This window comes from Dryobates pubescens, chromosome 30, assembly GCF_014839835.1.
Source record: "Dryobates pubescens isolate bDryPub1 chromosome 30, bDryPub1.pri, whole genome shotgun sequence".
NCBI classification, from domain to species: Eukaryota; Metazoa; Chordata; class Aves; order Piciformes; family Picidae; genus Dryobates; species Dryobates pubescens.
This window is the reverse complement of record NC_071641.1, coordinates 400800-412933: the sequence shown is the minus strand read 5'-3', so window position 1 is coordinate 412933 and position 12134 is coordinate 400800. Positions and strand designations below refer to the sequence as shown.

At 40.8% G+C, this 12134-nt stretch overlaps 1 protein-coding gene across 3 annotated transcripts in view; it reads left to right on the top strand.

Moving 5' to 3' along the window:
- Positions 1-12134, top strand: part of FAM13C (family with sequence similarity 13 member C) — a 49466-nt gene that overhangs the window by 27357 nt on the left and 9975 nt on the right. For 2 of the 3 annotated variants that reach the window (XM_054174594.1, XM_054174593.1), the window contains exons 2-6: positions 50-115; positions 4457-4667; positions 5263-5401; positions 7777-7858; positions 10322-10530. In XM_054174594.1, the coding sequence (XP_054030569.1) occupies positions 50-115; positions 4457-4667; positions 5263-5401; positions 7777-7858; positions 10322-10530 (707 nt within the window). The remainder of the gene's footprint in view (positions 1-49; positions 116-4456; positions 4668-5262; positions 5402-7776; positions 7859-10321; positions 10531-12134) is intronic. The other variant, XM_054174595.1, reaches the window with a different exon arrangement.

The following is a 12134-nucleotide window of genomic DNA, read 5'->3' as shown; positions in this document are numbered from 1 at the left end:
GATCACCTGCCATACCATGTAATTCTATTTTTGTCATTCTTTTTGTCAGAGCAATATCACTTCATTTCTCCTCTTATTGATTTTAATTTAATGCATCAGCAGAGAGATAGCGAAGGTGAGTTTTGCAGCATGTGGCTCTAAATCATTCATGAACTTATATTATGGCGCATCCAGGCAAACTGTGGTGTGTTATCTCTCTCTTCTCTCAATATGGAAACCAGTCCTTGCTAATAAATAGCCCTAAAGCTCATCACAATTTTTGTCAATTCATAGCTTGTAGTCATAGGGCTGGCAGAGTCGTGATGCTCAGTGGAAGAGAAATCACTGCTTGTGAAATATAGGTCAAAGGCAATATGACTAATACATCTTATAGACAAGTGACAGGAATATAAACATATCGAAACCATTCACCATATATGGTCTAAACTGAGGCAGACAGGTCAGTAATCCTTTTACAATGAACATTTTATGTCAGAATAAAGGCTGGGTCCAGGAGAACTTATTTCAGCAGCTGTTTGTGAGAATTTTCAGGAAGAATGAACAGTAGTAATTTACCTAAAAATAATTGTAATAAATCACACATGATAGTGTTCTGTTTGAGTAATTGAGGTTTGCATCACACAGCTAATGAATTCCAAATTGTTACAGAGAGAAAGGGATATAAAAATTATGAAATATTCTGGGTTTGGGGTTTTTAGCTAAAAAAATATGGATTCATTAACACACATGAATACTTTAGTAGCCCTTGGGTACAGATGTGGAACTTGCACTGGTTCTAGTCCATTGATGTGGGTCTATGGCAGAACAAGATCTCATCTCTGTGCTGCATAAGCAGAGACATTTTGCAGCCCACCCAAAGTCTGCACTGGCTCTTTTCCTTTGTGGCAGGGTGGGTTTTTCCTCCTTTTGTAGTAGCTCACTAACTTACTTTGTTTTGGTAGTTTCATACTTTGTTGGAATGATTCATAATTGTTCCCTTTGCTTATTTTTGCTGTTTTGGTTGGATTTTTTTTTTTTACTTCTTACTGTTATTTGCCTCTCCTTTCAGTGTAACCCCTTTCTAGCTCCTCTTTGCCTATCTCCAGCTATACAGGCAACTGTTGGATGATGCAGCATTTCTTTCACACAGTTCAGAGCATGCTCTGTCACTCTTGTCAGTTGAAACTTGTGCTTTAGTTAAAGCTTTCCTATTTAATAGATTATAATGTACTCCCACTCCTGTTAACATCTGCCTTGTGGTTTGTGGGTTTTTTAATATCTTATTATTTTGCAGAGACATAGCTGTAATTCTGTCTCTTAAATTACTACTGAATTTGTCTAATACATTGAGTTCAGGTACAGCTGTCACTTGGGACCTTCGGCTATTTCAGCCTCTACTTGGATGGAATTCCAGAGATTTGCACAATCATGTATTCTGTGTCTCTAGTTCTTAGCCTTTGCTCGGTGAATAAGGCAACAAAATGTTTAGTATTATTTTTATTTAATATTATCTTTTTAAAAAGCCAACATGATGATTGTGTACATTATGTAATTTTTAGTTATTTTTCACATCCCATTCAACAAAAATTGGAAAAAATAGGTTATATGTATGGTGAATGGAGCTAGAACATCTAGTAAAACAACAGGGTATTTTAGGATGCAGATTTTAAGGGGTGAACACCAACTCTTATCTCTGAGCAAAGTCAGCCATTTCCACTTTTCTTTTGAATATGTAAAATCTTAAATCCACTGGCAAAGTGAGGCCATAAAGAATTACAGGGGGAGCTTAAGCTGGTTTATTTGTTTTAAGAAAGAAGAGTATGAGTGATTTCTCTACCTTTTGGATATGAGTGTTCATCAAATATATAACTTGAGCAGTGAGCTGCTGAACTTCAGTACAAGATGTTCTAAGTATCCTTTATATTAGAAGTGTTGATACTGGCATTCACAGATGTAATGCATTGAGGTATGAACATCTTATATCTGCACATTCTTTTTCATATACAACAGATTTAAGTATTTTATTGTTTTACTTGAAGAATAACACAGGCAGAAATACAGATTTGTGCCACGACTTGCTGTCATATGGCTTTAAGTCCTGTGGTGAGCTCTTCTTGGTGCTAAGCTGGACTGAGTAGATGAGTTGGAGTAGATGTAGACCAAGGGGCAAGTTACTGGCTTCGTTAGAGATGTCTTTAGTCCCTGGTTTTGGCAAAAATGGAGACTAAAATTAGATACAAACACAGGCAAGTGTTTGATCAGTTCATGGACTACTCTCAGAATAATGCTTAGTGTCTTGGTTAGGATCTCTGCAGAACTGGAATCAGGGTGATGGCCACAGGTTTTAATGAAAATGTGGTTGGTTATAATTTGTCATCATCTTGAGATGTTCTGCTGTTATAGTAATCTGGCCATGTAAATTAATCAGCTTGAATGACTTATTGACCACTTCTGGACAGTGCATAGTAATTTAATGCATCTATAGTAGGGCTGGGGCTAAAACCTCTCTTAGGGACATAGCAAAATTGCACCAGTTGGCAAGTTTTAGCAGAGCAATGCTGTCAGGAAGCCTTAGTGCCAAGGAAATGGAAGAACCCTAGCATTCAGGAAAGATTTACTAATTCCTCTGGTATGCAGGTTGTCTTCCTTTCATTTTCCAGATGAAAAAAGCCTCCTTGAACTCTTTGCAGCTGTGTGTATTCAGTTTTACACCAGAGCTGCTCCACCCATTGTTTGTCCTTTGCATTTACCTTCTAGTGGTCTTTAGCTTCCAAAGTGGACTTCTCCTCCATTTCTGAGCCTGGCCTGAGTCTAGTAAAATTGTCTGGTCTCAAATGTGAAAAAGAGGAACTGCCTGAGGCCAGGTATAGTTTATCAGCAGTACAGGCTGCCTCCTGCAAGAGGAGTGCTTCTAGGGCCACAAAAAAGCCAAGCTCAAATATTGGAAACATTTCCTTGCACTTATCTTACACAGAATATCATTTAAAAAAAATAAAATCAGCCATTATTTTCCTTTCACAGTAAGAAGAGTGTTGCTTAATATGAATACAGCAGAGTTTATTCCTTTTAATTACAGAGCATGAGAAATAGTGAAACTGCATCAAGAGAATGGGCAGCAGGTCAAGGGAGATGATTCTTGCCTGTTACTTTGCTCTTGTGAGACCCCACCTCAAATACTGCATCCATTTCTGGTGTCCACATCATAAGAAGAACGCAAGCTGTTGGAGTGACCCCAGAGAAGGGCCACAAAGATGATCCAAGGGCTGGAAAATTTCTGCTATGAGGGTAGGCTGAGGGAGCTGGACTTGTTCAGCCCAGAGAAGAGAAGACTCTGGGGGGACCTTAGAGCGGCCTTCCAATACCTGAAGGGATCCTGCAGGAAGGCTGCAGAGGGACTTTTCAGAAGAGTGTCTAGGAATAGGACAAGGGGGAATGTTTTTAAGCTGAGGGTAGAGTACGTTCAGACTGGGTCTTAGGAAGAAGCTCTTTAGTATGAGGGTGGTGAGACTCTGGAATAGGCTGCCCAAGGAGGCAGTGGCTGCCTCCTCTCTGGGGGTGTTGAAGGCCAGGCTGGATGAGGCCTTGAGCAGCCAAGTCTAGTTGAGAGGTGTCCCTGCCCATATTGGGGAGGATGGAGTAGATGATCTTTGAGGTCCCTTCCAACCTAAGCCATTCTATGATTCTATTCTTAGTCAACCTATTTCACAGTGATTGTTTCCTGAAGTTTGCTGATGATCTCACTGACGATACTGGTTTTCAAAAGTAAATGACCAACCAAGCAATGAAATGAGCAAAACCAACAAACCAAAACTGTTAATCTTTTTTTCAGTCTTGCACCATAAAGGAAGATTATTTGCCAGAAAGACATTTTTTTGCAGCACATTTATTCCAGCCATTGTCACTGGAGAAGAGAAGGCTGCAGGAAGATGTAATAGCCACCTTCCAGTACCTGAAGGAGACTTACAAGAAGGCTGGAGAGGGACTGTTTACAGAGGACTGTAGTGATAGGACAAGGGGCAATAGTTGAAATTAGAGGAGAGTAGATTTAGATTGGATGTTGGGAAGAAGCTCTTTATCATGAGAGTGGTAGATAGGTTTTCCAGGGAGGTAGTTGCTTTGTACATTCATCATCATCTTCAGGAACGTGGATTTCAAAAGCAAACGTATCTGTGAAAATATAATGAATGCTTCTCTTCTGGGAAATTCTTCTTTCTATAGTGCCTCATAGTTTACAAACACAACCATCCACCCTCTTCTGTGGAATTTAGAAATGCTTTCTCTTAAACCAGTAACTGTCTTTTCTACTTTTTCATCCTCAGTGTTATGTTTATCCTGCATGTGATACTTTGCTGAACTACTTGAAGTTTACTTTGAATAATTATACTTTGCATATTTCTGTCAGAATAGATTTGTATGTAAGTAGCGAAATACCTTGTGAGTGACCCTCAGTCCACACTGGCTTTTGCTTTCTTTCTAGAGCCTGTGCCAGCCAACAGAGACTGGCAGAATGATATGGACAGCAGCCCACAAGAACATCACTCCCTGGGGACCAGTCGATTGCTGTATCACATTACAGATGGAGACAATCCTCTCTTGTCACCACGCTGCTCTATCTTTAGCCAAAGCCAGAGATTTAATCTAGACACAGAGTCTGCCCCTTCTCCACCAAGTGCTCAACCTTTCATGATGTAAGAAAAAATCAATTTAATTCTTATATATTTAAAATAATTTTTGTGTGGTCCATAATCTTTGGCTTTTCATATTTGTTTTTTTTTTCAGCTATTCTTTATGTCCTAAATGAGAAATGTTCATATTGCAGCATATTTTGACATGGTTAATTACCAATCTAGAAACAGGACCTAGCGGGTTTTCAGTCATAAGGTAGTGCAATAGTGTTCAAAGTCTTTGTTAATTATAGTTAGCAAGGACAGTTTTAAACGTTAGCAAGTAATTAGTCTGAGCATAAGATAGAGCTATCAAGTTACAGGACTAAAAATTTCAGTGGTAATAGCACACTAGCCTGAGTCATTCACTAGATATGAGAGTGTCACATGAATGAACCATCCACATATGTGATCCCAGGAGCCAACCTGTGCATTTACCCATTAGCACACCTTAGGGGTATCTTCAGGCAAATGTGATTGTTTTATGCTTGTCTCTATTCTGTGAAAGAACCTAGTGACAAATTCTGAAGTGCTATGAAATTGTTCGGTGTGCCTGAAAGAAGGCATGGCTGTTATAGCCAGGTCTTTGATCCAGTTACGGTGGTTTTGGCTTTTGCAGGTCAAGAAGTTCTTCTAGATGTAACTGTGAAGAGTGTAAAGAGCCACAAACAATAGCACAACTTACCAAGCATCTTCAGAGTCTCAAGAGAAAAATTAGGAAGTATGAAGAAAAGTTTGAGCAAGAAAAAAAATACCTGGTAAGATGATAATTGAAAAGGTAAAGGGAAATCCCACAGGAGGCAGTTAAGAATCTCACTGTATTTAAACTTTGAAAAGCAACAGGAGAAAGGGTAACTTTTAGACATCAAAAAGGTAAATCATCAGTGAGGGAATATCTTTCTATCATCTTTCAGTGTATGCAGTAGTTCTGAGACTCTTAATTTACATTTTCTTTGGGTTACCTTTGCTGCAAAATACCCGTCTTCTAGAAGTGTGAATCAGTGAAACACAGCTGACACCTGTGAACCAAAATGATCCAAGGATGAAAAGCTACTTATTTACTTTGTAGAAGTCATGTGCTTGGGAACAGTTTCTCTGCTGCGCAGATTCCTTCATTCAAGCAGACTCTTGTAGAGCTCCAATGCATGGGGCTCATTTGGAGCTGATGGCAGAAATCAGAGAAAGAGAAATTGTGGTGTATTGCTGGTGGGGGGTTGTTTGATGTCAATGGTGTGCTCTGTGTATGCAAGATCATTGCTCATATTGTGCAATATAAACACATCAAAACATCCATAATGTTAAAGATGCTGAGGTCGTGGAGAGTGTCCAGAGAAGAGCATCAAGGCTGGTGAGGGGTTTGAAGGATGTCATATGAGGAGCAGATGAGAGAGTTGGGGTGCTTTAGTCTGGAGAAGAGAAGGCTAAGGGGAGATTTTATTGCTCTCTACAACTACCTGAAAGGAGGGTTATAGTGAGGCTGATGTTGGTCTCTTCTCCCAAGTAACTATTGATAAGATGAAAGGAAATGGGTTTAAATTGTGCCAGGAGAGGGTTAGATTGGACATTGGGACAGGCTGCCCAGGAGGATGGTGGAGTTGCCATCCCTAGAGGTGTTCAGGAGCTGTAGATGTGGTGCTGCATGATAGTTTAGTGCTCATGGTACTTGGGTTACAGTTTGACTCAGTGGTCTTGAAGGTCTTTTCCATGTTCAGTGATTCTATCATTCTGTGTGTGCAATATGAAACAGAGAAGTTTGTCATCTTTTATGACTACATTAAAATAGAAACTAAGCAAATTTGTTATCTTGTAATCTCACTTGTAATCTCATCAATGACTTCAAAATGAGGTGGGCATTTGCGAACTATGCTGCCCTATCGTCATCCTGTGCTCTTGGGAGTAAAATTCCACCCCTAAACAGTCATCACACTGTGACCAGAAAACAAACTACTTCAGGGGCTTAATTTTGCACAACTGCTTTGCCATTTTAAATATTTGAGTTTTGAAGACCCAGTGTCAATTAATTTCAATCTGGAGACACTTTCTAAATGAAAGGAAAGAATTTATATACAAAGCTTTTGTTGTTTATTGCTTTTGAAATCACTCTGTTGCCCTGGATCTTTAAACCTGATTAATTAAGCATATCAGTTGAAATTTAAGTGGTCTTTCACAAGGCAATCTATGACGAATCTGTAAGCTTAGGCTTATCCCTGCAAAGGACAGAGTGCTATGGTTACCATCCTGGAAATCACTTAAGAACTTGACTAACATGAGGTATTTATCAGTCCTTTTGAAGCCACTAAGATTACTTATCCAATTAGTCAGGGACTTCAATACTTTTTGAGCAGGATCAGAACCAAAATGCTCAGATCTGTATACCACTGTGCCACAATGAGGCAAGGTAAATCATAGAATCACTTATGTTGGAAGGAACCTCAAAGATCACCTCCTCCAGCCTCCTGACCATGGGCAGGGACACCTCTCAACTAGATTCAGCTGCTCAAGGCCTCATCCAAACTGGCTTTGAACATCCCCAGGGAGAACACATCTACAGCCTCCATGGGAAGCCTGTTCCAGAGTCCCACCACCCTCATACTGAAGAAGTTCTAAAGATGCAGTCTAAACCTACTCTCCCTCAGATTCAAACCATTCCCCCTTGCCCTACTGCTAGACAACCTTCTGAAAAGTCCCTCTGCAGCCTTCCTGTAGGATCCCTTCAGGTATTGGAAGGCAGCTCTAAGGTCCTCCAAGAATCTTCTCTTCTCTAGGCTGAATCATCCCAGCTCCCTCAGCCTATCCTTGTAGCAGAGGTTTTTCAGCCCTTGGATCATCTTTCTGGCCCTTTTCTGGACTTGCTCCAACAGCTCTGTGTCCTTCTTATGATGCGGACAGCAGAACTGGACACAGTATTCAAGGCGGGGGTCTCACAAGAGCACAGTAAAGGGGCAGAATCATCTCTCATGACCTGATGATCAATCGGTACTGTGATCAAGCCAAATACTGTGCATGACACTGACACTGTGCAGCTGGAACAAGGGATATCTTTAGCACACTTTGTGTGGATAGTTTTTTATCTGCTTGACTGCATAACCATCAATTCCTTCTGGTTTATTCTTCCTTTTTTCTTTACATTCAGCCTTCTCATGGTGACAAGACTTCCAATCCAGAAGTCCTGAAATGGATGAATGATTTGGCCAAAGGTCGTAAGCAGCTCAAAGGTACATAACAGCATGTGGTTTCACTTTATTGCTGACACTTTTGGAAGTGTTGAGTACACCTGGAATATTTCAGAGTTAGTTTTCTAACCTTAGTGCTCTACTTATTTTTCACAGTGTATGGCAGTTAGTATCCCAGTGACAACAAAGACATTAAGTGGCATGGCTTGCCTTGATTCATGAAAGCAGAGATTAGAGCTCAGCCTTCATGACAAAGCTAAAAATGGGAAGGGGAAAAAGGCAGCCCCTCTCCCTACAGACACCTCTCATCACTGGAACAGTCACGCAAAGGGCAATGCTATTCTGAATATTTTTATGAGCGTCTGAAATACACAACTTCAAAGCTTAAAGTGTCCTTGCAGTATTACAAATGTTAACTGCAAAATGTTTCTCTAGGACTGAGATTATGCAACCCTAAAGCATTTGTTTATTTATTTATTTTCCATAAAAACAGATCTTTCCATGGCATTAGATTTGGTCTTGAGGGTCAAGTTCTGCCCTTGGCTGTCTGCATACCAGTCCATTAATGTCTGTGGGTCTATCACATGCTTGCCTGAGGAAGAATGTGGCCAAGCCCAATATTTTATTTTATTAAGGCTGTTTATAATTTACCTCCCTCCCCCCCCCTTATAAATCCATCCCCTTTTATAAAAAGATTTTTACTACTAATTAAATTGCAGCACTGTCTTTCATCTCTGTTGTGTATATAGTTAGGAATGTAGATGTAGAGGTTGTGATTGTGTTAAATGAAAAATCAGAAATTCATCTTTCAGTAGATTCCAGAAAGTTCCACCTTAAATACCATGCTGCACAACTACTAGATTGTTGTTTGAGTTGTGGTTTTGGTTTTGTATGTGGTTGTGGGTTTTTTTGTGTGTGTGGGGTTGTTTTGTTTTGTTTTTTTTTCCCCCCTTTATTTTATAAATCCAGCAAGGGCAAATGAGGGGCCATGGCCAGTCTGAAAACTCTCTCTGACTCAAGCATTGCGACAGCTAGCCAGGTGCTCTAGCTTTCAGAGACCAGCCTTGTCTTCCCAGCCAAAATGTCTCAATCCTGTGAACACCCTTGATTTCATTACCCTGAAAAATGACAGTGCTTTGAAGTGAAGCAAGATTCATGAGTATCACAAAACAGGTGCAATTGAAAGGGAAAACCACTCAAGTGCTCACAGGTCCTTCTTCAAGCTCTATCAGTTTAGTAAAAATTACTGGTTTACCCTACAGTCCTGGCCTGCATCCTTTCTCATAACTGAAAAACAGAAAAAGACAGAAGAAAAGCAAAGAGTTACTGGTTTGTACATGGATCTCAAGAAATTTAACACATTTGGAGCCATCAATATTCTGCCATTGCCAAGGTCCTTCGTCAGCCAGGCTTATACTAGGAACAAAGCCTGGTTTTAAGGGAGCTAATTCAGACTTTAATTGAATCTCCTTATTGCTTGGTGCATGCCCCTAGAGCTTCAGGGCCCTTGGCTCGGTGTCAAATTGATGTACTTACACACTTTATTGCCTCCAGCATGTTGCTGACTGGGAAGGTAGGACACACTGCAACCTATGTGGCTTTTCCTAGGTTGCTCAGGTGCGCTTCTGCCGAAGGAATTCATTTAGGCAGAGTGGCTGATTGTCCCTGTGAGCACCAGCTCAGCAGCCTGGCTGGGTTGGCAATGCAGCCCGCGGAAGGGAGGGCTATGGTTTGCTTGCATTAGAGAGTGGGGTTGGCTATGTAGACCTGGAGCACATGGCTTTGGCAGCCTGGCAGCTGGCATGACAGATTCTGTAGCACAACTTAATCTTCTCAGCCGTTCTCAGGGAAGAGCCTTCACTTGCACAGCAGCTCTGGAGGGCAGAGAAGCACAGCCAGGGTGGTAGTGGGGCAGGTGGCTGTAGGGGCAGAGGCTGTAGAGACTCATCTTGGAAGGTGTTTGTGAAGGACAGCATCCTTGGGCAACACAGCAAGCTTGGGTATGTTTTTACTTATCCAGGCATCAAATCAATTGAGAGTGCCGAGGTTTAGTGAGAAGGTGGAAGTTCTGCTTCCATGTTCCCCACACACCAAACCTCCCACAAACATTCTCAAGTACTGTTTATTCTTCTAAGCTCCTTTCCTAACCTCACTCCCACTGAAATTCTGCCCTGATTCCTACACAGACCCCACTCGTTTAACTAGTGCCTTTTCAGTCTTCACATTTTATGTCAAAGATGGAGATGGAGGAAAAAAAGAGAAGTACATATGGGCTATAATTTTCACATCTCTTCACCACTGGATTTCGCTTTAACCAACTAAAAGATGCTACATGTTGAAGTGGAGCACAGTTACATTCCTACACAACTGTGGTATGATAACAATTGCACATGAGAAATAAGGACATTTTTTGTTTGATTTTTTTCTTGTGTTCCCAGAGGAAGCATGTTTGGAACATTTCTAATCTACCCACCAAGTATTCTAATCTATTTACTTGTCTTTCAGACCTGAAACTCAGAATGTCAGAAGAGCAAAACTGTACCTCTAGAGAACCCCAAAGAAATGATTGTGAAAACACTGGAACTTCTAAAGAGGATGAGACACAAGAAGCCACAAGCATGGAACCAGCTCCCTCAGTAGAAGAAACCATGGACAGTGTCTTTAGGCGATTAAAGGAGAAAAGACAGCACTTTAACCTTCCTGAGGCTATTAAGGTATTTAACCAGTATGGCTGTTTCTGTCAGAACGCTATCCTCTGAGGCAGTGTGTAGCTGTTTCAGGGTATGCTGGTGCTTCTGTATCCTGTGTCTTCTGGCACTGCAATGCATTTTCTCCCTAACAAGATGGGAACTCTAGCCCGAAGTGGCTTTTCTGTGATGAGGTGCACACAAAAAGATGTGTGGAAGGTTGTGGGGTATTTGTTGTTGTTGTCTTTTCCACAAGTAGTGCCAGGTGCTTTTGCTCAGAGATGCACGTGTAAAACCTTGCCAGGCCTTGCTGAAGCCTGCTTAGGTGAGGTTGTGCATATGCCAGTGTATAGAAGATGGCGACAACAAAGCAATCCTACCTAGAGCCCACAGAAATTGTGACTAAAGACTTTATACAGCTAGTTTGACAATAAAAGTCCCCTCTCACCTGAGAAATTCTGAAAGCCTTGGCCCAGCCAATAGCACTGCACTAAGACCCCAGGCGTGGCATAACCAGCCAGAATGCTTTGCCCTTGTATCTTTCCTTGTGCTGATACTGCCTCTGCTCTTCCATGTTCTCCATGATTCTTGGAGAGGGAGAGGCACAAGTCCCTTGAACGTGCTTGGCTGGGTAATTTTTAATTATTTTTTTAAAACTAGTACCTATTGCTATCTTCTGGCACATTGCAGGGTCTGTCTAAAGCTGTTGTCCATTAAAATATGGGGGGGGGGGGGGCAGGGGGCTATTTTTGCTGTCGGATACTGTTGCTATTCCTGATGTTACACCACCAAAGGTACCTAAAATCTAAACATTGACAGTAACATTTAGACTAAAGCTGATGAAGAAAAAGGTAAGTGGGACAAGGAGGAGTGAAGAACAACTAAGTACTAAACTATAGGAGAACTAAGAAATGGTGGATTTCAGTGGCAGATACTACTAAGCAGAAATAATTTTTTGGATTGTTTTCTTTTGCTTCTATTCTTGGTTCTTAAACAGCCAGTTACTCTATAAAACCTAGAACTGTGCCTAAGGATGCAGTGCTTCTGACATCTTCATACATGACTGATTTTTTAATTGTTTCTTTTTATAAACTACTTTATTTCAAAACCTGAAATGGAAAAAGTGTTTCATAACCAGAACTCCTTTGTAAGAAAACAAGAGATGACAACATAACCACGCCGTACCGTATGTGGTCCTGAAGTCCCACCAGTGCAGACTGTAGGAAAATAGCTTCATTTTTCAGATATATTGCTTCTCATCATGCAAAGAGTGAGCTCAGATGACATCAAAATAGATGTCAGTGAGGGAATCCTGTCCATAAAAACTCTTCTATAAGAGCAAATTGGGTGTGGGTCTCTGTCCCAATAGTTTTTCAATTAACTGGACTTCTGATTTTCCAAGAGAGAATCTACTAAATCTGCACAATGGCAGTGCTGCCTTGAAACATTCTCTCAAAGAATTTTGTAATGTAAACAAAATGTTTGCTCAAGTTAATCTTTTAAACTTAATTTTGTTTAAGGATCTGATTTTCTTCTTCTAGAGAGAACTTGTCTTGAGAGAACTATCTGCTAGCAAAGGGGTTTGGTCACAGTCGATACAAAACTTTGGCTTGAAAATGAATAATAGGAAG